This window comes from Crinia signifera, chromosome 7, assembly GCF_055691185.1.
Source record: "Crinia signifera chromosome 7, ASM5569118v1, whole genome shotgun sequence".
Classification (NCBI taxonomy): Eukaryota; Metazoa; Chordata; class Amphibia; order Anura; family Myobatrachidae; genus Crinia; species Crinia signifera.
Window position 1 is genome coordinate 146525214 of NC_139223.1, and position 27267 is coordinate 146552480.

Consider the following 27267-nt stretch of genomic DNA (forward strand, 5'->3'; position numbering starts at 1 on the left):
GGGGAGTGTTTCCGGGTGACCACGGTGCTGATCTGAGCTGCCGGCAGGGGATCCGTGTGTTCGGGGGGTTCCAGGCTCCCGCCCAACTTCCAGGTCACTGCGGCACAGAGATCGAGCATCGGCCGGCTGGCGGGTCAGTGTAAAGGCGGGGGTGCGGGGCAGGGAGATGGGGGTTTGGTGTCTGGGTTTCCAGGTGACCGGGTGACCAGTTCTAGGTTGCCTATGACATATGACCAGTGACTGCAATGGCGGTCAGCCAGCCAACCTGGTCAGCCAGCACGACGAGAGAGAGTCTCTCTCTCTTTATAGTGGCAGCCTGACAGCCAGGCCCAGAAGGTTTCAGAGGAGCAGCTACAAGCACTCTGAGGTGAGGAAGGTTTTTTTTATGGCTATTTATCCTGCATTTATGTATAATTTTAAATAATTAATTATTGTATTTGGTGTTGGCGTCTCTCTCCCAACCTTCTAGTGTCTATCGCCTCCATACCGCCCTGCATCTCTCTATCCCCTCCCTACCGCCCTACGTCTCTCTATCCCCTCCCTACCGCACTGCATCTCTCTATCCCCTCCCTACCGCCCTACGTCTCTCTATCCCCTCCCTACCGCCCTGCGTCTCTCTATCCCCTCCCTACCTCCCTGCGTCTCTCTATACCCTCCCTTTGTGATGCCACGCCTCCTTTTTATGAGGCCACCCCCCTTTTTCCGCGCAAAGGTCCTGCCTTCTGCGGGTGGGCCTGTGTGCTCAAAATGCCAGGGACGATTTCTGGTCCCAGTCCGGCCCTGCAAATACCCATTGATGAGCAGAAAGGATAGTTGGGGTACTCTGATGCTTCTGGTTTGAACTGTATAAACATAAATTGAACAGCATAAACTGACTAATAAAAACAATAATGCAATTCTAATAATATGTATTTAAATATGTATTGATATTTATGTCACAGATAGACTGGGAGCATGTTGCATGGTAAAGAAGACTACACCTTCTCGTTCTGTCAAACTTGCCCACATTTATAAATGTTGTTCATAGAATAATAAATTAAATCTGAGGCATCTAATTATGTTTATTGGGTGTACCCCTGAATATTTTTTAGCAAACAAATGCTTGTCCGGCCTTAATTTAAATGTATTGTGTCTGACAACACCACTTTTTCTGAAAGAGAGTTTCATACTTTTACTGCCCTGTCCGTAAGAAAGCCTTTCTCTTTGGAGGGTACGAAATCTCTCCTCCAGCCTGAGCATATGTCAGGGTTGCCAACCCTCCCGGAATGGCCGGGAGGATCCCGAAAATCGGGTCCCCCTCCCTGCCCCCCGGAAAGGTGGGCAACCCTCCCGGATTCCGGCGGTCCCCTTCCTCCCTCATTTACCTGGGGCGGAAGCTTGAAATTGCCATGATTTGCGGCGGTTCAGCAGAATGGGGCAGGACTAATTATGCAAATCACCATATTTAGCTCCGCCTCTCATCGGAGACCCGCATATTGCGGGATTTGCATACCTGGGGGCAGGGACTGATGATGTCTCCAACAGGCCCCGCCCCTAGAAGTGATGCTGACAGTCTCCTCTCCGGGATTCTCCCGGAGAGGAGACTGTAAAAGTCGGCAACCCTGGCATATGTCCATGTGTCCTCAGGGCCGTCTTAACATTATATTGGGCCCCTGGGCAAAAAATTCACTGGGTCCCTGGGCAAAAAATTCACTTCCTCTAGGGGAGTGACCGGGACCCGGAGCCGCTCAGCAGCCGCCTTAGTTTTATCTGTCTGCAGCCACTTTCCCTTTATACCAGCCATGTCCTCCTAGCCACTGCCACCAGTGCCATCTTTCCAATTGGGGTGAGCCCCTAGAAGACTTGGACCCCTGGGCAACTGCCCATTATGCCCAATGGGAAAGATGGCACTGCGTGTCCTAGTCTCCAGCTTCAAATGAATGGGGTGTCTGACAGTTTGTTATATTGTCCCCTGATATATTTGTACATATCCCTGATATATTTGTACATGTTAAACATGTCTCCCCATAAACATCTCTTTTCCAGCGTAAACATTCCTAATTTGGCTAATCTGTCCTTATAGTTTAATGCCGACAACCCTTTTTTTTAGCTTGGTTGCCCTTCTCTGGACTTTTTCTAGTTCTATAATGTCCTTTTTGTAGTGAGGAGCCCAGAACTGTACTCAAAATTCTAGATGTCTAATAGTGCCTTGTACAGTGGCATAATTATTTAGGTGTCCCTACCTTCCATGCCCCGTTCGTACATGCATGGCCTTTATCTTGTTGGCCTTATTTGCTCCTACATGACACTGAGCACTGCACTCCAGTTTGGTGTCAATTTGGACTCTTAGGTCCTTTTCCAATTCTGATTTACCTCATTTTACCCCATATAGATTGTAAGTAGCACACTGGATATGTCCCCCAAGTTACATAACTTTACATTTATCAACATTGAACCCCATTTTCCATTTTTACGCTCACTCATCTAGTTTATTAAAATCCCTCTGTAGCTTGGAGACATCCTTATTTGTTCCAATCATCCTGCACAGTTTTGTGTCACCTACAAAGATGGATACTTTGCTTAGTATTCTCTCCTCTATACAGTATAATTAATGAATATATTAAATAGAAGAGGCCCTAGCACTGATCCCTCTGGTATGCTGCTTAGAACAGTTATCCAACCTGAAAATGGACCATTTACCACCACTCTGTTCTCTATCCTGCAGCCAGTTTCTTACCCAGCTACATTTTTACCCCTTGACCCAAATCTTCCATTTTGTTGTGGCACAGTATCAAAGGCTTTTACAAAGTCCAGGTAGATCACTTCTACAGCATACCCCACATCTAGGTTCTTGCTGATTTTATTAGGGTCGTTTTTTTTTTTTTTTTTTAAGAAACCAATGCTGGTTTCTACTGATTATACTATACACCTCTAAATAATTCAGGAGACCATCCCTTAAAATTCCTTCAAATAATTTCCACACAATTGATTAAGCTCACAGGTCTAAAATTTGCAGGGTCATCTCTTTTTCCTTTTTTGAATATTGGTACTATTTCTGCTATTCTCGTGTCCTTTGGCACCATACCAGATGAAAATGATTTATCAAAAATGTAATACAGAGGATTTTCTAACCACTCTCTCTCAATACCATGAGAATCCTGGAATGAATCCCATCTGGCCCTGGTGATTTATTTGTTTTGCAAAGCCTCTTGTGGATTGCATCTGTAGTGAAATCTATATTTAGTTCTAGTGAGCTCCTCCCATATATGGTACCTGTAAATTCCACTGTCTGCTCCTTCCTAGTAAAGACTTTTATTAATTTTGTATTACAAAAACTTCTTGGGATTTGTTTTGCTTTTAGTGGCTTTAGCATTTTCCTTTTAAGCTGCTTTAATTTTAGTGAACGCCTCCTCCCAGTTAGCCATGAAAATTTTAAATGTTTTCCTCTTATTGTTTATTGCTTCCTTAACTTTTCTGTTCAACCGTGACGGGTTTGTTCTGTTGATATTACTGTTATTTCCCTTTGTTAGTGTATCCAGCAACTTTTTAAAAAGTTTCCCACATTTCCTCTGCATTTTTTCCCTTAAATAGAGAATCCCACTTTATTTTCTTTTTAGGAGTCCCTAAAGAATTCAAAACAAGATTTCCTAAAATTAAGAATTTTAGACGGTCCCTTATTTTGTTGTTTACAGAAGCTAATTTCCAGTGAAACTATAAGTAGAGAGGCCAATGCTGGGGCCTTTTTCCAATCCTGGAATTCAAGATTGAAAAATGCTCAATCCTGGGACTTCTGGGTTTCCGGGATTGCCCCAAATACCGGCCACCACGCATATTTACTCACATGGGAGAGCGGTGTATCTCTGCAGAAAACCAAGGTAATATCTCAGCTAATTTTTTTTAGCAGGAGAGCTGTACTGCCAGTCAACCAGTTACTAGCTGTCCATCCTGGCAAGGTTGAAACTAGGATTTTCATCAACCCGGGCAAGGAAGTAATTTGACTTCACTCATTCCCTGCATGCATGTTTGGGTATCACTTTCAGCACCTGGGATAGATAGTATTTCATATGTATCATTTGTACTGTTAGGTGGATCATAGCAGTCCTCATTGTACACTACATTTACAGTATTGGAAGCTCACACACCAAACTGTATATTCTGGTGATAAGTGGATTTGGTTTCGTTCTGAAATTAAAAAAGCGCTTCTCGGTTTGAAAACACTTGCCGCACGCTGATTGGCTGAGATTCAGCCAATCAGCTTGCGGCAAGTGTTTTCCAAATCAGAAGCGCTTCCCGCGCCGCCGCATAGCGCTAGTTATTCTCTATTCAATGCAGGGACCCCGCTGCCAGCTTTCTACACACTGACAGCGCCGCAGGCACCCCCGCGGCACGGACACCCCTGCCCGCTCCAGCACCTGCAGGGATGCCGACAGCTATATGAACAGTGCCAGCCGCCAGCTTTATAACACAGGTATCCCCCCCCCCCCGGGCACCGGGGCGCCCCCATCCCGACTCACCTGGGGCGCTCCGGTGCCTAGCACCGGCCCTAGGTTTTGCAGTGTAATTGATTGCTGCTTTAAAAAAAAGGGGGAAACTCTCCCAAAATCTCTCACTTTCTGAAACTCTCACCCTATTACATTTGGCCCAGGGTGTGCTACACTACAGATTTGAAGTCTAATGTATACAATACTGTAATAACTGTGATATTGGAGGTCTACGTTAAGTTCTTGCTACTAGACAGGACATTTGCACCATTGTAGCAGACATATTAAAGATAGGTTTTAAACACTAGTCACTATAATAGAGGTGTGCTCTGAATACTAGCCACTATAATGGAAGACTTCTATGCACTATCTACTAGATTGGAGGTCTAGTTTCAACATTTAGGGCCAGATGTACCTATCTTCAAAAAGTGATAAAATGGAGAGTGATAAACAGCCTAGCCAATCAGCTCCTACCTGTCATGTTACAGGCTGGGTTTGAAAAATGTCAGGTAGGAACTGATTGGCTGGTTGTTTATCACTCTGCATTTTATCACTTTTTTGAAGCTTGATACATCTGGGCGTTAGCCAGAGCCGGCCCTAGGCATAGGCAAACTAGGCAAATGCCTATGGTGTTTGGAATGCCAAGGGGCACCAGCAGCTTCTGCTGATTAAAATAATATGCAGCATGCCTATATTCTGTGTGTGAATGAGGCTGTATCTGCATATGAAATAGTGTATTCATGGAAATCACTGTAATATAGCCTTCCGTATTCAGGTACAGCCACAGTCACACACAGAATATAGGCATGCTGCACAGGGGTGGGTTGGTTGTGCAATAGTGTTCGGCATATGTGTAAGGGGCATTGTGTGTGTCATGTATAAATGCATTAATAATGTGCGACAAATGTGTAACAGGCATTATGTGTGTCATGTGTATAAGGGCATTAATAATGTCCAACATATGTGTAATGGGCATTATGTGTGTCATGTGTATAAGGGCATTAATAATGTGCAAGATATGTGTAAGGGGCATTATGTGTATGAAGGGCATTAATAAAGGTTGGCATAATGTGTAAGGAGCATTATGTTTATAAGGACATTAATAATGTGTGTCATGTGTAAGGAGCATTACTGTGTGGTATTATCAGGGGTGCCGAGAGAAAGGGGTAGGGGGTACAAATTACCCAGGCCAAAGTCTGATGGAAGGGCCCAGTGGGAGCCCCAGGCCCCCTCCCCTTACGTGACAGCAGCAGCTGCAGCTCTTCTCCTCTGCCCAGCACACACTGCTTTGTGCTGGGTTGCAGTGTGGCCATGGAGGTGCTTAAAATACAATATTTGCTCAGGATATTTTTTCTAAGGGTATAATGTGAATAATGGCCCTTATTCTAATCGGATCGGTACGGCCCGCGTGCGGCCGTACCGCCGATGTTTTTACTCTGCACATGCGCAGAGGCGAATCTGCGCATGTGCAGCCCCCTTCGCCGCAGACGTATTTCGTCCGCCGCAAAGGGGGCGTATAGGGGCGTGAGAGGCATCATGCCCTCATTTCCCTATGTGTACGCCCCGCGTTTCATGGGCGTTCCCATGCAAACGCGGGGCGTACGCATGGTAATGAGGCCATGACGCAACTCATGGGGGCGGAAAGCTGACGTCGCCGGATGTCAGCTTTCAGCCCCCATACAAGCTACCACACGGACGATTGTCCGTGTGGTCTCAGCTTGCGGGAGCTGCCGCGGCGTGCGGACCTGCCTTCGATGGTCGACGACCATCGAATGCAGGGGGCAGCTCCCACCATGGTGGAGGCGTAGCCTCCACCATTTTTATGCGGATCGCCAGCCGTCCGTGTACGGACGGCCGTGGCGATCCGTAGGGTGGGCGGGGATTCGTCTGGTGCGGTCGCAGCCGCATATGCGGCTCGACCGCACCAACCAGAATAAGGGCCAATGTGAGGAGTAATGTATATAAGGTAAAAGGGTACTACTGTATGTTGTAACGTGAATAAGGGACACTATCGCATGATATAATGTGAATAAAGTTGCACTACTGTGTGGCGTAATGTGAATTGGGGGTACTATTGTGTGGCCATGCCCCTTCCCAGCAAGAACACACCCTTGTTTGGGCCGCGCACCGAATGTGTGCACTGTTTCTATTTAAAATATTGCGGGTAGGAGCACCAAAATGATGACTGCTATGATAAGGGTTGATGGTGCAGGGAAAGGGGAGCAGGGTCAGAGGCGGAACTAGTGGCGGTGCTAGGGGGCACCAGCCAAACTCTTGCCTGGGGCGACATTTAGGCTAGGGCCGGCTCTGCCCTTAGCCTTTAGATTGTAGGTCTGTTTTGCCTGGATTAGGGACTTGATTTGTGTAGGAGGTACTTATGCTTATAACAAAGTTGTCTATGCTTTCTACACTCGTCCCAAGAGATGACTGCATCTGTCTGTGTAATGTAGGTCAGAAAAGGCCCTGGTTATGTGGAAGGCATGGTCTTTCATGACTGCTCTAACCTGGGTAAAGGGGAGATTTTGGCTAAATATTGTATTTTAAAAGAAGAGTTTTGCATTGAATGCATTTATTTTTCAATAACAGGATATTTGAAAGATGTTACTGTGAGAATATAGGTAAAAAATAATGTTTATCAATACACTGTGTACATACATTGGCATTGGAATGCACAGGCAAGGTAAACAAATACGGCGCCCACAATATTCAGTTTATGGCATTGTATTCAATTTTAAATTGTATACCATTGTATATGGCATACAATGGCATACAATGCAATGCAATGCGATTTTAAATTGTATAAACACCCTAATGGGTTTTTTCAATGTTAAATGTCCCCCTATACGATTTTTAATTGTATAAGCACCTTAATAGGTGCTTACAATGTTAAATGCATCCCCACACCACCGCCACTATCAACGCCAACCCGAAGCATGACAAGCGCAGCGAGCCCGCAAGGGGCGGCGGTACGCTTCCTCCGACCTTTTCATACCCCCACTATCCACGTCGGCGTGGAGTTAAATTTTTATAGTGTGGCGAGCACAGCGAGCCATCGAGCCCGAAGCGTGGTGAGCGCAGCGAGCCCCATGAGGGGGCGCGCATTACTTCACATGTATTCCGCGTCCCCTCGCGGGGCTCGCTGTGCTCGCCACACTTCGGGCTCGGTGGCTTCCACGCCGACGTGGATAGTGGGGGTATGAAAAGGTCGGAGGATGCGTACCGCCACCCCTCACGGGCTCGCTGCGCTCGCCACGCTTCGGGTTGGCGTTGATACTACGGGTAGCGTGGGGGTGCTTTTAACATTGTAAGCACCTATTATGGTGCTTATACAATTATTTATCTTATAGGGGGCACATTTAACATTGAAAACACCCATTAGGGTGCTTATACAATTTAAAATCGTATACCATTGTATATGCCATACAATGGCATACAATGCGATGGTATACAATTTAAAATTGTATAACATCGGCTAACATCGCATCGCATACCATCATACAGTATGCCTTATGGTATGCGATGCGATGGGCGCCGTGCTAGGAAACAAGTACCCAAATGTCACCTTTAATTATGGATGACTGTCACATTTGGATCTTACCTATTAATTTAATTAAACATTTAATTTGTTATCCTATAATATTTTTTTGGACCATTTATTATGAAAACATGTATCTAATTACCAGTTATGCTGCCACATTAAAAATTACACTCATTTGGAAATAACCACAAAAGTACCTGCACTGCTTCTCATCCTGTGCAATACTCTACATGTGGACATATGGGGAAACAGTAGAATCATCCTATCATGTCACATTCTAATGCTGGCCATACATCAGACCAAATATGGAAAAATATGGTACTGGATGGGAGCAAATGTCATATTAACTTCAGAAATTTGCTCCCAGAATCTGGAAAAGGACAAAAACTGTCGCTCAGACACGGTACTGTAGTTGAACCTGTTTGATTTAAACAAATTGACTGAATGTTTTTGTCCATTTTCCTGGGTTTGTGAGCACATTTCTGATTATCCTTTGCTGCCATCCAGTATCATATTTTTATTCCAACCTAGCAACTAGTTGGATAGTTGGAGGAAAGTTGGTCTGATGTATGGCCAGCAAAAGTCAGTGATGGCTAACCTTGACACTCTAGCTGTTGTTGAAGTACACATTGCTGCATGCCCTAAATCATTTTTAGGCCAAATAGCAAAACTGTAGCAGAGCATGCTGGGAGGTGTAGTTCAACAACAGCTGGAGTGTCAAGGTTAGCCATCACTGTTCTAAGTAAATCACAGGACATTCATTAATTTAAAATCTTCAATTTATCTCCTATGATACTGCTTGATTTGTTTTTTATTTATTTATATCATCTATATAATTTATATCATCTATATACACAATTGGATTGTATCTGTTTACTCCTGTTTAAAATATAGGGGCAAGGATGAGTTTCCAACTGACCAACCACAGAGAAAAAGGGGGTTATTCAAATCTGATCACACAGTTGCTAATTTGCAGAGCCCTGTGATCAAGTAATCACCGCCCAGCCACAGTAAAATTATGCCCCGTGCAAGCCTGCAAATTGCTTAAGGTGCATACACACTGTACAATGTTTTTGACCAATTTAGTTGAAAGACATTTCCCTTGAACCCAGTGTCCTGGATGAAAGATGGTGACGAAAGGTATTGATGACAGACGAAAGACGAAAGATCTTGCTACAGTTTATAGGCTCTTTTTGAAAGACATCCAAATTGAGCTGCATGCACTTCATCATTCATTGTTCATCGCAAACGCACTGAAAGATATTTTGACCAATTTCATTTAGAATGGCCGAAATGAACGAAATTGGTCAAAAAAGTTGGTCAAAAAAATTGTTCAGTGTGTATGCACCTTTAGTATAGCTTGCACAGATACGATAAATCAGGGATTACCTGTAAAGCTATACTATAATAACGTTTAGCCCATGTTCCTACAGTCACATATATGAGATTGGAGTTTTTTTTTTTTTTTTTGTACATTCAACTACCAATGAGATTGCATAATTTAATAAAAAAAGATAGAGTAGGACGTCATAGAAAATGTGTTGGTCTGTTATAATAACTGCATCTGTAATGTAGTAATGGAAACCGAAATGTAATATATATTTTCTCAGGTCAAGTACAATAAATATGCTTACATATTATTTATTTATTTGCAGCACCTTCATGTGTAAGAGGTTGATTGGTAACTAGTGCAGGATGAGAAGATGGAACAGCCACTATTACCCCCACCAGGACCTGACAGCCTTCGCCTCTTCACCAGAGAATCTCTTGCTGCTATCGAAAAGCGTTTTGCAGAAGAAAAAGCCAAGAAACCACCAAAGGACCGTAGAGATGATGATGATGACAATGGCCCCAAGCCAAATTCGGACTTGGAAGCAGGCAGAAGCCTACCTTTTATATATGGAGACATACCTCCTGGAATGGTTTCAGAGCCAATGGATGATCTGGACCCCTATTATAGCAACAAAAGGGTATGGTTATTTTAGTTATTGCTGCTTCGGTATTACACAGTAAAATCCTCATACCTGCAGAAGGTAGTCTCATGTCCAGGGTATAGTATAAAGATAAAATAAACCCAAACAAGTTATGAATTCAATCCGTATGAAGGTTTTAGTGGTCTTTAGAGCACAGTTTCAAGATATTTTAAGCATTCAGAAAGAATAAAGAGCTGTTCATAGAACGAGTACATCTAGAAATGTAGGGTGAAATTTAATATAATGACAGATTCAGAAAGTGAGAGAATTGATAAGAAATCTCCAGTTTTTTTAAAGCGGCAATAATTTATACTTAAAAATCAAACTGGTTGATGATAAACGATTGCTGCTTTAAAAACTTGAGATTTCTTACCAGATCTCTCACTTTCTGAATCTCTCATCTTATTACATTTCCCCCGTAAAGTCGTGTTGAATTTGGGTTCAGCTGATTTCATCACATTTGAAGTCATTAGGACATACACAATGGGGCGGGATTCAACACCCGTTGAATTCTTGAATATGCCGGCATTTGGGAGAGTTGAATTCTCACATGAGCAGTTGATGCTGAATTAGACCCATAGTCAAGTGAGTAACTACAAGGGCATGTGGTGCAACCACTATAGTGACCACAGCTGAGCAGAGGGTCCTTCCTTATAAAGTCCATTTGCATATATGATTTTTGCATAACTTAGCCAAGGGCACTTAGAGGGCATTTCCATATTTTAGACACAGGCATATTAGGTGTCAAATATAAGAGCCAAACATTTTTATGAGCCAATATTATGAATGCACGAATATCACTATTAGGTACAATAAAAAAGGGACACTGTCAATTTAAACAGCATGTAATGGTTTGTGTTCAAAACATGCCGCGTTTCATTGTCAGATGCTGTCATCTATTAGGCCAATGAGGGAGTGAATACTTTCACAAACGCACACTTTTTGAATGGCATGGGCAAGTAAGATACTTTGCCCGTATGGGACTTATTTACTAATGGTATAAAGTATTGTAGCAGCTTTCTACGGACTACTGAAAAAATAAATGAACCTTGTGTATTTGCTTTTATAAATTCTTGTTAAATAGTAAGTTTTACTTTTTAAAATGATCTTTATTTTATGGCTAAAGAAATGTATTTAATGATATTTCTACTAGCATATATTATGATACCGTGAATATATTGAATGTTATTTCCCCCTTTGTCATTGGGTTTCATAAGTTACATCTCAGCTCTATTGATGAGGAGGCATGAGGCTGGTGAGCTGTTGTCTGCCCTTTTTGCATGCTTCATCTGCTCCCTCCTTAAGGATCAATATCATATTTAGCCACACATGCATTTGGCTAAAGTATATGAGATCCTGTCCAGTGGCATGATTACTTCTGTTAGTTGGGATGGAATATGCCAAATGCTCAGGCTGATTTATTCATTCACGTTGATTTCAATCAGATTATTATTGTGCATTGCATTTCTTTCGGGATTACACATGCTGTGCTATCAGGCAAATTTATACATGATAAGCATCCTTGCCTACTTTTCCTATATCAGGTCTAGTAGATGTACAGTTGGGGTTGGGTATGGGATGCCAGTGGTCAGAAGACCGGAGATGGCACCTCGATGTGCAAAATCCTGACACCTGTGGCGTAAGTATGGTAACCTTCCACCCTAACTGCTGCCTAAACCTAAATCCCTCTGCCACGGCCTAACCCCCCCCCCCCCCCTCCTACTGTCTAACCCTAACCACCCATCATCCATTCCCTTAGTACCTATCACCAACCCTTCCTTCCTAGTGCCTAACCATAAGTCCCTCTGTCCCCCCAATCCCGGGGCCTGAACCCTCTCACTCTAGATCCCCCCTTCCCCCAGGCCTAAACCTCACCAGCATGTTTGCATTCCGGATGCTGACAGTCAGGATTCTGGCGCAGTCATTGTGATGTCAGAGTTTCGTCACCAGGCTTTTTACCAGTGTCGGTATTCTGACAGCCAGCATCCTGAACGCTGGATGCTGACCAGATTCTGTACAGTAGGGTTGAGATAGGAGAAGAGGAGATGGATTTGGTGAGATGGCTGACATTATAGTGTGTGCTGGGTAAACCCATAATGAAGCCCACCCACCTCAGTAAATACTAAAAGGCTGATGCAGAGTGTAACGCAAGTTGGCCATAACTGCAAGCACAGAACTAGATATATTCACCTGTTTGCAGCATTGTCAACACCAAGGGGGTCCACAACATTGGCCCAAAGACAGCAACAGGGGCCAGATCACTAAAATAACTAAAATAATGATAAAGTATTTGAAATTTGAGGTGATTCAAATAGTAGACTTGTAACTAAAAGAAAAAAATTAGATTTTTGAATCAAATAAATAGAAAAGTATAATTGAATAAGACAACATACAGATGTATCTACATATATCCTCTATGCCAGGGCTGGGCAACACCGGCCCTCCAGGTGTTAATGAACTACACATCCCAGGATGCTTTGCATTAGTTTTGCTATGTGGCCATGCTGAAACTGATGCAAGGCATGCTGGGATGTGTAGTTCATCACCATCTGGAGGGCCGGTGTTGCCCAGCCCTGCTCTATGCAATACAAATCGCATTATACATGATGCATGAGTTCCAAGTGACTATAGAGCCGGGCATCTGTTTTTGTGATTTTTTTTCCATTAAAATTGATCTTATTTGCAAAATAGAGCAGGCAGCTCCTGCTGATTAAAATGATAAGTGGCATGGCTATATTCGGGTGTATCTGCATAAGACATGGAACATAACGAATGGAAGCTTATGCGCCTTATTTCCAAATTAAGCTGGCCATACATCTACAGATTGGGCTGGTTGGTACAGAAACCTGGTAATAGATGAAAGCAAATGACAGTTGACCATTTGCTTCAAAATGCTGGAAAACTGTCATTCAGATTTTACCAGGTTTTTTTCCAACCAGCCCGATCTGGCAATAAATCTGTAGGTGTATAGCCAGTTTAAGATGCATTTTAGCTGACAAAGTTACAAAAAAGATCCCCATCACTATTGAGTCGCATCATGCCATGACAGGACTAGAAGAGCTGTTTAAAGCAAAAAGAGGCTATATGTACCCGAGCATATCTGTATTGTAGTACTTTCTATTTTTGTGATGCATTGATCGGAAAAGGTAATTTTTTTGTATATCTGTTTTTTTTCGGTTTGATGCAGTGATGGGATCTGGGAGTACGGCTCATTATCTATTAAAAAGTGACAATAAGTCAACAGCGAGTAGCGGCACCGCCGATATAGTTAACATTTATATGAAATTGAGGCACTATTGTGGCACCTAGGGCTGCCACCTCACACATAATAGATTCCTGGAGCCCCCCCCCCCCCCAAATCAATCCTGGGAAAGTGGGCGTGGCCTCACAAAAAGTGGGCATTTCTTAATATTGAAACGTGGGTGTGGTCTCTGTAATACAGACATGTATTCATGTGCCTAATATTACATTTATTATATTCATGCATGTCATCATGATGTGACATGTATGAATATAATAAATGTAATAATAGGCACATAAATACAATTAACAGTTTTACTGTGTACACAGACAGGTGGTGGTTACCTGAGAGTGTGAACGGCCGTGCCTCCTGCTTGCTCCTGTGTGTCACCCACGTGGCCACGCCTCCCCGCCCCACCCGTCATGCTGCGCGGCCGACTCCTAGACATAATGAGTTGACGTTGCGCATTGATGATGCGGAGAATCACAGAATCTGGGTGACTGGAAAAGCATCCTGGAGGGTTTCCCAAGGTTGCAGACCCTCCCGGAATTACTGGGAGTATCCCGAAAATCGGGTTCCCCTCCCGGCCCCCCGGAAGGGTGGGCAACCCTCCTGGAATCAGGGGGACACCCACTGAGCCCCCCGATCGCGGCATTTAAATCCGCGGGTCTCAGATGAGGGGGCGGAGCTAAAATCACACACTCGTGACGTTTTTAGCCCCGCCCCCTCCATGGAGATCAGTGATTTAGACTATTTCCCGTAATGGGGGTGGGGCTTAATAATGTCACAGTCAAGCCCCGCCCCCCGAACGGGTAATGAAAGTCTCCTCTCCAGGCTTCTCCCGGAGAAGAGAATTTGAAAGTCGGCAAACCTGCCACATTGAAGCTGCCACGTAATTGTAGTATGACTGTTGTGTCCTTTGCCCTGCTAAATGCATTCCTGGCCAGACACTGTTAAACTTGCAGCAAGGATAGAATTAACTGTGCCCAGATTGCTGTGTCTGGCTTGGGGACACTGTCCAATCAGCAAGAGGCATATGGATACCACGGGAGAGAGAGAGACTGCTTGTTCTGTGGCAGTTACAGCGATTCTCTGGGACAGTTAGCAGTTGGGCGGCAGCCATCTTGGGGAGACACGGAGCAGCATCTTTGAGCAGAAAGGGCTCCAGTATACATAACTTTATTTGGTGGTGTACCCAGAGGAGGGTCCTAATCTGATGGGCACTAAGGTGGTACCTCCGGCAAGGCAGGCAGGGACGAGGAAGAGGGCACGTTATCAAAGTCCAGCAGCTGACAAAGGGCCAGATGTAACAAGCTTCAAAAAGTGATAAAATGGAGAGTGATAAACAACCAGCTAATCAGCTCTTACCTGTCATTTTTCAAACCCAGACTGTAACATGGTAATTAACAGCTGATTGTCTGGTTGTTTATCTTCTCCAGTTTATCATTTTTAGAAGCTAGATACATCTGGCCCAAAGGGAGAGAGAGAGTGTTAAGGCCCCCATACACTGGGTCCTGCTTACGATTTGGCACTTGATATGCCAAATTATACATGCAATACATCGCATGAGATTCAGCCAATCAGTATCCGGCCAGTGTTTTCAAATTCAGCAGCGCTTCCCGCGAATAGCGCTATTTTCCCATTTGCCAGACCCGCTGACCATGTCTGATGTCCCAGGATGGGTGGTCGGACAGCCAGCAGGTCCCACCAATTGCTCGGGTCCGATGTGCTCGGGGTTGTGCATCGGACCTGAGGGGACATCAAATCGAGCCGATTTCATGGCCCGATTGGTCGCAATCACCCCAAATCGGCTCGAGCGGCTTCCTCAGCACACAGCCAGAACATTGCAGCGCAGTAAGGAACAATGCTATATTAAGCTGCCGTCACACTAGAAAGATCTGCGATGTTAGGATTGGCGCATAAATTAGACTTGAAATCTTTTGTCTGTCCTGGACAAAAGATTTCAGGCAAGCGCACATCTTTACCAAAGACTTCTCTTAAGATGCCATGTGCATTCCTATGGATCTTGTGTTAAATCTTCTGATTTTTCATGCAGCATGAAAGATAAGAAGATTTAGCAAAAGATCCACGGGAGCGCGCATCCGGACGATATCGGACGATTTTTTTTTTACGATTATCGATAGAAATATATCGGTCGAAATCGGCCAATCTGCAAAAAAAATCGTTCTAGTGTGTGGGCACCTTTAGTTATACAGAACACATAAAGATGTCAGGTCTTAATATCACAGGGACCTGCAGCTCTAGCTGTTGTACTGCTCGCTCAGACAGAGAACAAATATAACTATTGAGCACAGTAAAATTTTTGCAGCACAGGTCAGTAGCCATGTCTCACTCACTATGCATCCCCAGCCCTTCCAGAGATAGAGAGAGGGAGAGTGCTCGTAATAGGGACTTAGACACCTTTGCTGTCTATGATGTGTTTAAGGATGGGACAGGACCCAGTGGCACAGGTGTTAGTGTTCATTCTAGCACCCGCTATCTTTGAAAACCCATGCAGTTCCTCTTCCCTGCCTGGGGTGTCGCTGTCTGCTGTAGTGCTTCCAGCACAGTGTGGTCTGTATATCAGCACTGATATGCAAACTAGACCTGTGCTAGAAACACCATAGCAGACAGCGACACCCCAGGCAGGGAAGAGGAACTGCATAGATTTTCAAAGATAGCGGGTGCTAGAATGAACACCAGGTGTAACCAGTTATTGACCGATACAGCAGTGTAAATATGGTGGACAACTTCACTTCCATTAAGAAAATAGTAACTACAATCAGCTAATACCTACAATAAGCTAATATTATACCCAGCTAAGCATTGCCACACCCTCTAACTGTATCTTTTTGTCAGGTTCAGTACCATTTTTTTTATGGCCTGCACCTTTTTTGGGGTCTCCAACTGCCCATTGTAAGTATAGGAAAGAGGATGTGACCACGCCCCTTTACCCTTGAACACATCCCCTTCAGAATTTGTACCGTTTTGCCCTTCAGATGTTGGAGGGTACAGTTACAGTGCAGAGTAATGAGATTATTCAGAGACCAGCAAAATAGACTCACAGTAGCCAAAAGATAATGTACAGTACTGCACGGTAATAGAAGAGATTGTTATGGTAAAAAGCAATTAGCTATTGACCGGAAAGAGGCGAAACTGCCAGGTTGGACAGAACCAGCTACACTTTATCTATTGTAGTCTATCCACTGCTTCAGTTTATTAACTGATCTTAGGAGATCAACTATATTTATTATAAGGCTTTTTTAAAGGTGATTGTTTTAAACTTTGTGTTGTAAAATGTAAAATGTTTGTATTATGGCTTGTACTTTATTGTTCTGTATGTGAATTACATAAGTACTGTTGTTGATTTAATTTGCTATTAAATGTATAATGCCTGTGTAAAATATATCCTGAACTGTATTGAACTGGGTTGCTTCTGATCAGCCTGCCTAACACTTATCTACAAATTGTTAACTTCTGTGATACCTACTTCAAGGTGTCACACTATGTTGTATTACATGTACCGCCGGTCCTACAATGTGACATAAAGGGGCAAATGTATTAAGCCTAGAGAAGAGATAAAATCGAAGGCCAACCTCTCTCTAGAAGCACTCTGACAGTGACCCCTTCAAAATATTTCTATGGGACCCAGAAAGTTCTAGGTGCGCCCTTGCCTATGTCTTTACTTCACATACATAGCCATCAGACCACAGAAAACATATAGATGAGTCCAAGCTCATCTTTTCTGCTAGCCACAACAGCCGAGTATTATTTTCCATGAGTAGCCTGCCCATGGGTGTACGTGTGCAGTGCTCATGTACCTATGATCCATAGGATCGCACAAGCTTCCATGCTTCCACGCATGGGTTGCACACATATATGACTAGTCTCAATCATGATGCAGCCACACGTGGGCTGTTCGCGGGATAGATGGGGAAGGACATATTTTTCTATGCATTTCAGGCAGCCAGAGCGGGATATGAAGATTCTTTTCCAACAGTGCTGTTACCTATACTGTAGGTTACAGCTGCAATAGCCAACCCCGTAGATGGTACTAGCTGTTGTCAGAGCTAAGGCTGCATCCTATCTATGTATTGGTACCTCCCGGAGCACTCTGCAAGCGGTAACTGAGCTCCAGCTCCATTGCCTTGCACCCTGAGCAGTGGCAGTGGTTGCACACCCCTAGCAAAGGCCCTGGCTATAGGGATCAATCTACCGAATGCTACTGTGTCAAAGCTTGAAAAATTATTCTACACTGGACTTCCCATTAATAATTAAGGTATTCTATATTTCCTAAATAGTACAGATGTATAAAGTTCACACATTTACATAAACCATATACAGTTTTTTTTGGCATGATAAATGGGCCCCTATAACATTTACCGGTATTTAAGGAATTGGCCATTAATGTAGAATGCTTCCTTCTGAGCATTTTCCCTTCCTCATGTTATAAACTGGGATGGTTAAAATAGGTTATTGCTGCATAATGATAGTGAGGTCCAAATTACACTGTATGACCTTCATCAATGAGCATTGTAATAAGCAGGCAAAAACTAGGAAGAGCGGATAGGGGCTGATTCTGAGTTTATTTTATTAACCATAGCAATGTCCTAGTTCTCATTATGTCACACTGTAGGGCTGCCTACAGATGCAACACAATATGACATACAGGTATATATTCAATTGATGCCGGATCCATTCCCAAATTCTTTTGACGGAATGGATCCGGCATCCATTATTCAATGCAGTGTGCAAATACGAATGTCCGATTTGGCTGTTGATAGATGCTCGCCTGGTCGATGTGGGTGAGTGCAGTGGCGGGAGGTGGCACGATTGCCCGGGAGGCAGCGGGGCTGGGGCGGAGCTGGGTGGGCTGCTCTCACCAGGTGCGGCGGGTGAGTACGGGACTCATACCTTTTCATGTCAGATTGAGATTGCCGGTTTTGTCTGTGTTTACATCAAAAGCAGGTGGATTCTGCTATTCTGTCAATGCACCTGGTTTTCGACCTGCCGAAAAAAACAAACAGCTAGCATTGAATAGATCGGAACCTACTCCGACCTATTCCTGTCGAAAACTGCAGTTTCGACATCAATTGAACATACCCTCTAGTGTCCCCGGCTCACAAGTCTCACAATAGTGTCTCTACTTCACATTATGCCACATTACAGTGCTCCAGTACATTTATGCAATATTATAATGCCCTCCAGTTCATTTTATACCTCATTACAATGAGCAGGTACAGGAGTAAAATGAGACATATTGTAAACCCCAAGACAACAGTTTGTAAGCTCCATAATGTACCACCCAATGGAGAAAAAATGTATATAATACATGTAACTTTGTCAGGGAAGGTGGGCCCTTCATATAGTAGCTATGTCCTTGCCGGCATGCAAAACAATACATGTTTTTGCAATCTGTAAGCCTAGCTATCAGGTGAGCGCCGCACGCGTTCCCTCGCTAGCATGAGAAGGGACGTGTACGATAACACATTCTCTTGCATGCGACCAAAGAAGAGAGAATTCATTTAATGGTCGCCGACATTTGTTTCAGATGAAGATGGCCAAAAAGGGGGCGGGTGCTGATGTCATGTTGCGTTCCCCTGCTTCAGCTCCCCGTCGGCCCCCGCTTCCCTTTATGGAGCGAATGGCCCGACGAGTGTGAAACTCGCCAAAGCTGTACGCTCCTGGGGTTTGCACATGCGCATAAACATGCGTGCGCAAATTCGGAAGGGTACGAATTTGGCCCGCTATGAGTGGGGCTGAATTGACCCCATAGTTTATTCCAGATGATACAACTTTTTTTTTTTTTGCTTTGCTCCTAACTCAGCATTTTGAAGCTTCTGAATATATTACATTTTTACAGTATTACAGTATTCATTGAGCTGTAGACAAAGGATATCTTTGGTATTACATAAATAATTACTACAGTTTTGTAGGTCAGGACATAATTACACCTATTATAGCTATTAAACAGTATTTTCTATTTGTTTGGGAGTGTTCTATTTTGGAATTTCCTTTTTCTTCTGTGTTCTCAACATGGAACTGTTAATGTCACCTCAGCCAATGCAGTAATTAGCAAGAACGACTGAGTTTGTGCTGCCACAGGATGTGAAATAAATAATGAATGTGTGTCATGAAGAAATGGAGAGCAGTTTCTTCTACAAATGAATGGATGGAGCGTACGTCACATGGGGGCAGATGTATTAGGCATCGGGATAGGCGCCCAAGATGGCTGCCTCACCTTTTACATGCTCCTGAACATCTGCACAAACCATCTTAAATTCTACACAACTGACATTAGATGAACAATAAATACAGGGGCGTAACTATAGCACCGCAGCCCCCGCGACCGCGGGGGGGGGGGGGGGGGCGGGCGCTGTGCATGTGCGGGCGCCGGGGGCTGCAGTGCTATAGTTACGCCCCGCCGCCATCCCCCGCAGTCTTTACCTGTCAGTGTCTGTCTTCTTCAGTACGCGCTGGTCCCGGCTCCCTTCTTCTGCTGTGAGGACCACAACAAAATGTCCGCCCCCATGCAGCAGACAGTTCTCTGAAACTGTCTGCTGCATGGGGGCGGACATTTTGTGGTGGTCCTCATAGCAGAAGAAGGGAGCCGGGACCAGCGCGTACTGAGCGTAGGTAAGACTGCGGGGGATGGGGGGGATTGCATGGGCGGCGAGGCGGGGGTTGGTGCGGCGGGGCGGGCGAGGGTTGGTGCGGCGGGGCAGGCGGGCGGGGGTTGGTGCGGCAGGGTGCGTGGGTGGGCGCCCTCCCTTTAACGGCAGGGGGGCACCCAAAAGCTAGTTACGCCACTGAATAAATATCCACGGACTTACCTTTATCTTGTACCACATTACGTGGACATCTCTCAGAAAACAACCGATTGCATTACTGCACTGAGGTTTACATTGGATTGCAATGAAACCTCTGTCTTTTCTACTTGGGCACAGACTGGCATTACCTCTGCAGCAGACACCCCAGAACAAAGTACAGTGAAAAACAAACTATATTTGGCACTCTCCAACTCCTCTCTTAGACATCATTTACCTTTGTTCTCTGCTCAGCAAATAACTCTGATTTCTTGCATTAATATTCCAAAATACAATGTCAACAGCCTGTGGGGATACAGTCGGTGGGTCGACCTCAAGCTGGTCAACAGTCATTAGGTAGACACTGTTGGGTCGACATACTGGAAGATCGACAGGTGTCTAGGTGGACATGGCACAAGATCGACAAGTGTCTAGGGCAGTGATTTTCAACCTTTTTACCTTGCGGCACACTAAATAAGATTTTTAAATTGCCAAGGCACACCATGAGATCCCCACAGGGCAAAACACATTGGCCCCCACAGAAAAAAAAAAAAAACCTATTGGCTCCCATACAACAAACGATCACACTGGTCCCCACAGGTAACACAAATAAAATACACTAGCCTTTTACATGAAAATAAGAGACCAGTAAATAACAGTTGAACTGGTGGTGGCTGTAAACTGGTTTGGGCATCTCTAGATCTGGAGGCACACTTGAGAACAGCTCAAGGCACACTAGTGTGCCACGGCACAGTGGTTGAAAAACACTGATCTAGGTTGATATGGGGTTTTTCACTGTTTTATTGATCCGACATGTGCCGACAGGCGGTATTTCATGCCCTACCATCCACTAGGGCATGGGTCTTCAACCTTTGGCCCTCCAGATGTTGTGAAACTACATGTTCCAACATGCATTGCCACATTTTTCCCTATAAGAGCATGGCAAAAAACCTCAGGGCATGCTGGGACATGTAGTTCCACAACATCTGGAGGGCCACAGGTTGAAGACCTGTGCACTAGGGTGTGGTGGGAGTCTAAAATAGTGGGCCAAGCCTAGCGAAGCACCATGCCCGAAGCATGACGAGTGCAGCGAGCCATACAAGGGGACGCTGTGCACTTAAAACGGTATCCATGTCGACTGTGTCGACATTCGGGTAAAAAAAAGTGAAAAATCCCTGTCGACCTACTGGTTGTGTCGAGCTAGACACTTGTCGACCTTGTCCCATGTCGACCTAGACACGTTTCGACATTGAGCCATGTCGACCTAGACACCTGTCGACCTTCCAGTATGTCGACCCAACGGTGTCAACCTAATGACTGTCAACCAACATTTGGTTGACCCAATGATCCCATTCCAGCCTGTTAACCTCTGGAAGTCTGTTCATTTTAAAGCACAGGACACAACCACGCTTATTCCCAGGAGACATCTTATCCTCTTGTAAGGAATATCAACTTCAAAAGGGATCTCACACTGGGTTTTTCTCATTGACGCAATAGCAATGGCTTCTAATACCTTTCCAATAAGCTTGATGTATCCTGGAATGTGTGTATAACTGTTGTTTTTCATTTTACATCAACTAGACTTAGCAATATCCAATTAAATTAGACTCTTCACAACTCCAGTCATAACTCCCAATGTTGTACTCCTCCAGCCTTATACTATCACTCCGCCCACCGCGATCCACAGTTCCTATTAATCCAGCACAGGCTTCCATACTTAAGCATACTCTTGGCATTTAAAAAAAAACTTACAGGGGCAGTCGTGGTAAGAAAGGCCAAGAATATCTTCCCCCCCCCCGTAATCATCAAAGACCTTTTGACTGTCAACCTAGACACTGTCGAACTAATGACCTGTTGAACTAATAACCTGTTGAACTAATGACCTTTCAACCTTTTCCCATGTCGACCTAGACCCATGTCAGCCTTTTTCCATGTAGACCTAATGGTGTCGACCTAATGACTGTCAACCATCACCCTGTATCCCATCCACGCATCCCATTTCAACGCATGGCTCGAGGATGAGCTCTCATGTCTTGGTCAAGACCTCCTGTGTACAATGAATGTTCTGGGCCTTACACAGATTATTTCTTCTGCTACACATAAAAGTGGTCACACTCTGGATCTTCTCAGTTGCAACCCCTCGAAATAAAACCCTGACCAGATATTAAACACACAAAAACAAAAATGTCAAAATTCAACCGTACTCAGAGCAGCTATACAAAAACAATCTGAAAGAGATCGCCAAATCTCTTATACTATAAGTTCAACAAAAAAATATTAGTCCTTTCCACGTTCCTGTGTATTTTCCTTGTTCTACCAAAGAAGTTATAACATATAACTTCTTTGGGAGAACAAGGAAAATACAGAAAAAGGAGGTGAAAACAACTATATACTGACCACCAAATAGTCCAGGTGGTAAGAGCGCAATTAAAAACTATCTAATATTTTTTGGTTGACCAGATATTGCCAAAGGAGGAGTATGACTCTGCAGACTCTTGCAGCAAACCAGAATCTCTCTGCAGTAATGAGGGTCTGTGAAGGTCCTTGTTCCCTAGTCTGTTACTATAACAGAGATGCGATAGCTAGAATGGCTATTATAGCCCCTGTGCGTATACGACCCCATACACCATGCCGTCAAGCCCCTTGGTTTGACAAAGGTGTGAGTGAACTCAAGAAAAGGGGTTGTACACTTGAAAGATGGTTGTTGAACATGGTAGAAGATAACTAAAAACTAATGAAACATACTGGAGAATATCAATCAACAATCACTCGTAAGAAAATAGAGTTCCTGTTAAATGAGATCAGAGCAGCTAACAATAGGCCAGCTCAGCATTTCCATACAGTGGAGAAGCTTTGCAAACCAGCATGCCTGCAGCCTGATTAAGCCCTCTCCCCAGTGGCGTAACAAAAGCCCCGCAGACCCTGCGGTCGCGGGAAGGTGCTGAGTAAGTGTGGGCGCCTGGGACCCGTAGATCTACTTGTCTGTGGTCCCGGCTCTCCTCCTGGCTGGCTCCTGATAATGAAACAAAAAGCTCTCATAAAATGTCCACCCCCTTACATCAGACACTTTATTAGGTGGTGCTTAATGATCTTCTGATGGCAAGAGAAAAAGCTGACTGCTCAGTCTTAATCCTTCTGGATCTCTCAGCAGCTTTTGATACCGTACACCATGATATTCCAATTCAACGCATGAAAAATTTCTGTGGGTTGGATGGCACAGTTCAAATAATTTCTCACTGGTAGGTCAAAGAGAGTTTCATCTCGAGTGTATTCGTCCTCACCAGGGCCACTTCCATGTGGTGTCCCACAGGGTTCCAAATTATCTTCCATACTTTTTGCTGTTTACATGCTACCACTGGGTGAAATAATCAGACGTCATGGCCTGGTTTGCCACTGCTATGCAGATGATACACAACTATACCTGTCCTTTGCTCCAGGTACTGAGAACCCAATAACAACCTTTAATGACTAGCTGAGCTCCAGGAGTGGATGAGTGCCAGTTGGCTGTGACTGAACCTTGATAAAACAGAGGTGCTTATGATAGGTCACAGGGCAAGACTACAGAAGAGCCAACCAACACTTACACTTGGGGGTGCAGAACTTCAAAATACGGAACATGTGCGGAATCTTGTTGTCTTGGATAGTGGCTTGACACTTAAACATCTGGTATCAGCCACAATTAAATTCCCATTCTATCATCTAAGGAATATAGTCAGAATCAAGCATTAATTCCCTCAGAAGATCTACCTAAAGTAATTTAGTACATTTGTATAATTGCACCTGCAATGCCCTCTACCTTGGTTTCACAGCAAAAGAATTGCACCACTTGCAGATGGTACAAAATACAGCTGCCAGGGTATTAACCAGTCAGCCCCGTTCTAGCTACATAACACCCATTCTGTACTCCCTTCACTGGCTGCCTATAACATGGTGAATCATTTTCAAGATTGGCTTACTAACTTTCAAAGCTCTAGATGACCAGGACCCAAGGTACCTGAAGCAGCTTCTGATCCTTTATTGCCCCACTCGATTACTGCGGTCGGTTGATGAAGGACTACTAACAGTACCTAGAATTTCCATGAATTCATCTGGGGGACGAGCTTTCAGCGCTGTGGCTCCAACTCTATGGAACTCACTTCCCCGCTCAGGTCAAGAAGCTTCCACTCTGGAAACATTAAAAAATAGACTCAAGACTTTCCTGTTCACCCAAGCATTTCACTAATGTCCCTTGTTAAGTTTGTTTTGTTTGTTTTGTATTTTGTGTTGTAAAAGGCTAATGCAAGCACTTTGACTCCTATTAGGATAAAAGTGCTATATAAATAACATAATTATTACTATTATTATTATTGATATTATTAAGTCTGGAAAAGTGATACATTGGTGATAAGGCAGAGATAAAGTAGAATGTGAGAACTATATCCATCTGTCATTTTTCAAACACACTAATTGGCTGGTGCATTATGACCTTCCACTTTGGGCCTTATTCTGATCTGAGCTCAGTACAAATTTGTTCTTAAAATGGGCAAAACTATGTGCACTGCAGGTGGGGCAGATGTAACCTGTGCAAAGAGAATTAAATTTGGGTGGGGTGTGTTGAAACTGAAATCTAAATTGCAGTGTAAAAATAATGCAGCCAGTATTTACCCTGCACAGAAACAAAATAACTCACACAAACCTAACTCTCTCTATACATGTTACATCTGCCCCACCTGTAGAGCACATGGTTTTGCCCATTTTAAGAACAAATTTGTACTGAGCTCAGATCAGAATAAGGCCCATAGTCACCACTTTATAATTTTACCAGGGTTAATACATCTGCACCTGATATGTTTGTGAACGAAGTCATTCATAAGGACATAACCTTGGCCCTGCAGCACAATTAATGCTCACTATATCTGCACATATATAGGTGCATCTGGCGTGCCTACATTGACTCGCCGAATGCATATCCACTTGCAGCAGTAATGCCGATACTTGTGTATTATCACGGCGCCCCCGATATTTAGTCGCACGATTTTTCATCGCATCGCATGCCATACACCCGATGCATTGCGATGCGATGTAAGCCCCCTATATGATGTTAAATTGTATAAGCACCCTAATGGGTGCTTTTAAGCACCCTAATGGGTGATTACAATGTTAAATGCACCCCCACGCCACCCCCCAGTATGAACGTGAACCTGAAGCGCTCGACACACTATATAAAGTCAACTCCAAGCCGACGTGGATAGTGGGGGTATGAAAAGGTCGGAGTACGCGTACCGCCGCCCCTCGCGGGTTCGCGGCGCTCGCCACGCTTCAGGTTCACGTTCATACTGGGGGGTGGCGTGGGGGTGCATTTAACATTGTAATCACCCATTAGGGTGCTTAAAAGCACCCATTAGGGTGCTTATACAATTTAACATCATATAGGGGGCTTACATCGCATCGCAATGCATCGGGTGTATGGCATGCGATGCGATGAAAAATCGTGCGACTAAATATCGGGGGCGCCGTGAAAATCAACTCCACGCCGACGTGGATAGTGGGGGTATGAAAAGGTCGGATGATGCGTACCGCCGCCCCCGCGGGCTCGCTGCGCTCGCCACGCTTCGGGTTCACGTTCATAGTGGGGGTGGCGTGGGGGTGCATTTAACATTGTAAGCACCCATTAGGGTGCTTCTACAATTTATAATCGCATCGAATTGTATGGCATTGTATGCCATATACAATGCCATACAATTTTAACATTGTATAACATTGGGGAACATCGCGCGACCATCGCATGCCTTATGGTCTGCGATGCGATGTGCGCCGTGATAATACACAAGTACCGAAATGCCTACCCAGCTGTGATGTGAGGACCAACATATCGAGTGGTTAATGAGTAAGTGTATACTGTGTATACACTTGTGTACTGTATATAATGTGGGCCATTAAACAACATTTATGTTATACATTATAAATGTCATTGGTATATTTTTAGCTGAATTTTCAAGCTCTTGTGGCTGTAGTGAGGCTGACAGAGAATTCAATGAGAATTCAGTTTGCGGATGAATCTTGCATGCATATAGCTGATGCTGACTCATACACAGCTCAGTCGGCAGAACGTAGCATAGAACATTATGACTGCTCAGTGTTGTGTTGACTAACAATGTGGCAATGCGTGGCAAGTCATGTTGTACATACAGTATAATGCTGAGATCAGTTACAAACAAACGTGATTTAACATTTGTAGCTACATGAGTCTTGCGGACAAGCCGCAACAATGTAAACAGAAAAGGGAGATATGGCTTCAAACGGCACCCCAAGGGGAGAAAAGAATTGTAATTAGCAATATTATGAAGGTGTGGTAGATAAAAACATAAGGTTATACTTCCATTGTCACATGGGAAGTTCCATCATGCTTTCACATCAACAATCAAGCCGCATATGATGGATATGATGCTCCAAAATATGCAAAAGAAGGAGGGCTTATAATAGTGAAGCCAGTTTTAATACAGACAAAACAACATACATAAAAACAGACGATATTCAAAATGAAAGAAGCTCCAGACAACAAGATGCAACAGGAACAGTTACCAGCATAGGTATCAGAACTGGTTTTTAAGCAGGTCACGCATATATTTGCATTAATAGTCACCAATCCGGTGCCCGGGTACCAGGTCTGGGACAGTTGCAACAGGGTAAAGGTCCTTGCGTCCTTCTTGTCCAGTAAATTTGTGCCACAAAAACTCAGCCGCAACAATGACTATCATACAGTTTGACTTTGATGTCGTATTGAAATCGGTAACTTTTTTGCTAATCTGTTTCTTGGTTTTTAGATTTTTTTCTACTTTTGTGCAAATCTTCCCAATTGAAATGCTATGTGAATTATGAAGGAGTACAGTGGTAGTGCAAAGATACCTTAGCATCAACGTGGCATCATTACGGTGCACACCTTTTTACGCCATTCTGTTTCCTTTACATCACACTTCGATCGTAGCTATATAATTACAATATGACTCACTTTGTGCTTACATGCACATTTCAGCACAGAAGCCTGATAGATTTCCATGAGTACTGTCATTCCTCTCAATCTCAAAATTAAACTAAAACTGGCCATACATCAAACCAACTTTCCTCCAATCATCGAAATGACTAACCGACCATAAAAACACCACCTAACCAACTTTTTTCATCAGACCAGCCAACTTCTGTCCAACTTGTGATGCCACCGAAATAGGTTGATAGGTTCTACCTGCACCTGCATGCTTCAAATATTTAAAGA

General features: G+C 44.0%; 1 protein-coding gene across 6 annotated transcripts in view; it reads left to right on the top strand.

Annotated features, from left to right (window-relative positions):
* Window positions 1-27267, top strand: part of LOC146020648 (sodium channel protein type 2 subunit alpha-like) — a 203990-nt gene that overhangs the window by 23567 nt on the left and 153156 nt on the right. For all 6 annotated transcript variants that reach the window (XM_083153915.1, XM_083153913.1, XM_083153912.1 and 3 more), the window contains exon 2: window positions 9654-9968. In XM_083153915.1, the coding sequence (XP_083010041.1) occupies window positions 9702-9968 (267 nt within the window). In that variant the 5' untranslated portion in view covers window positions 9654-9701. The remainder of the gene's footprint in view (window positions 1-9653; window positions 9969-27267) is intronic.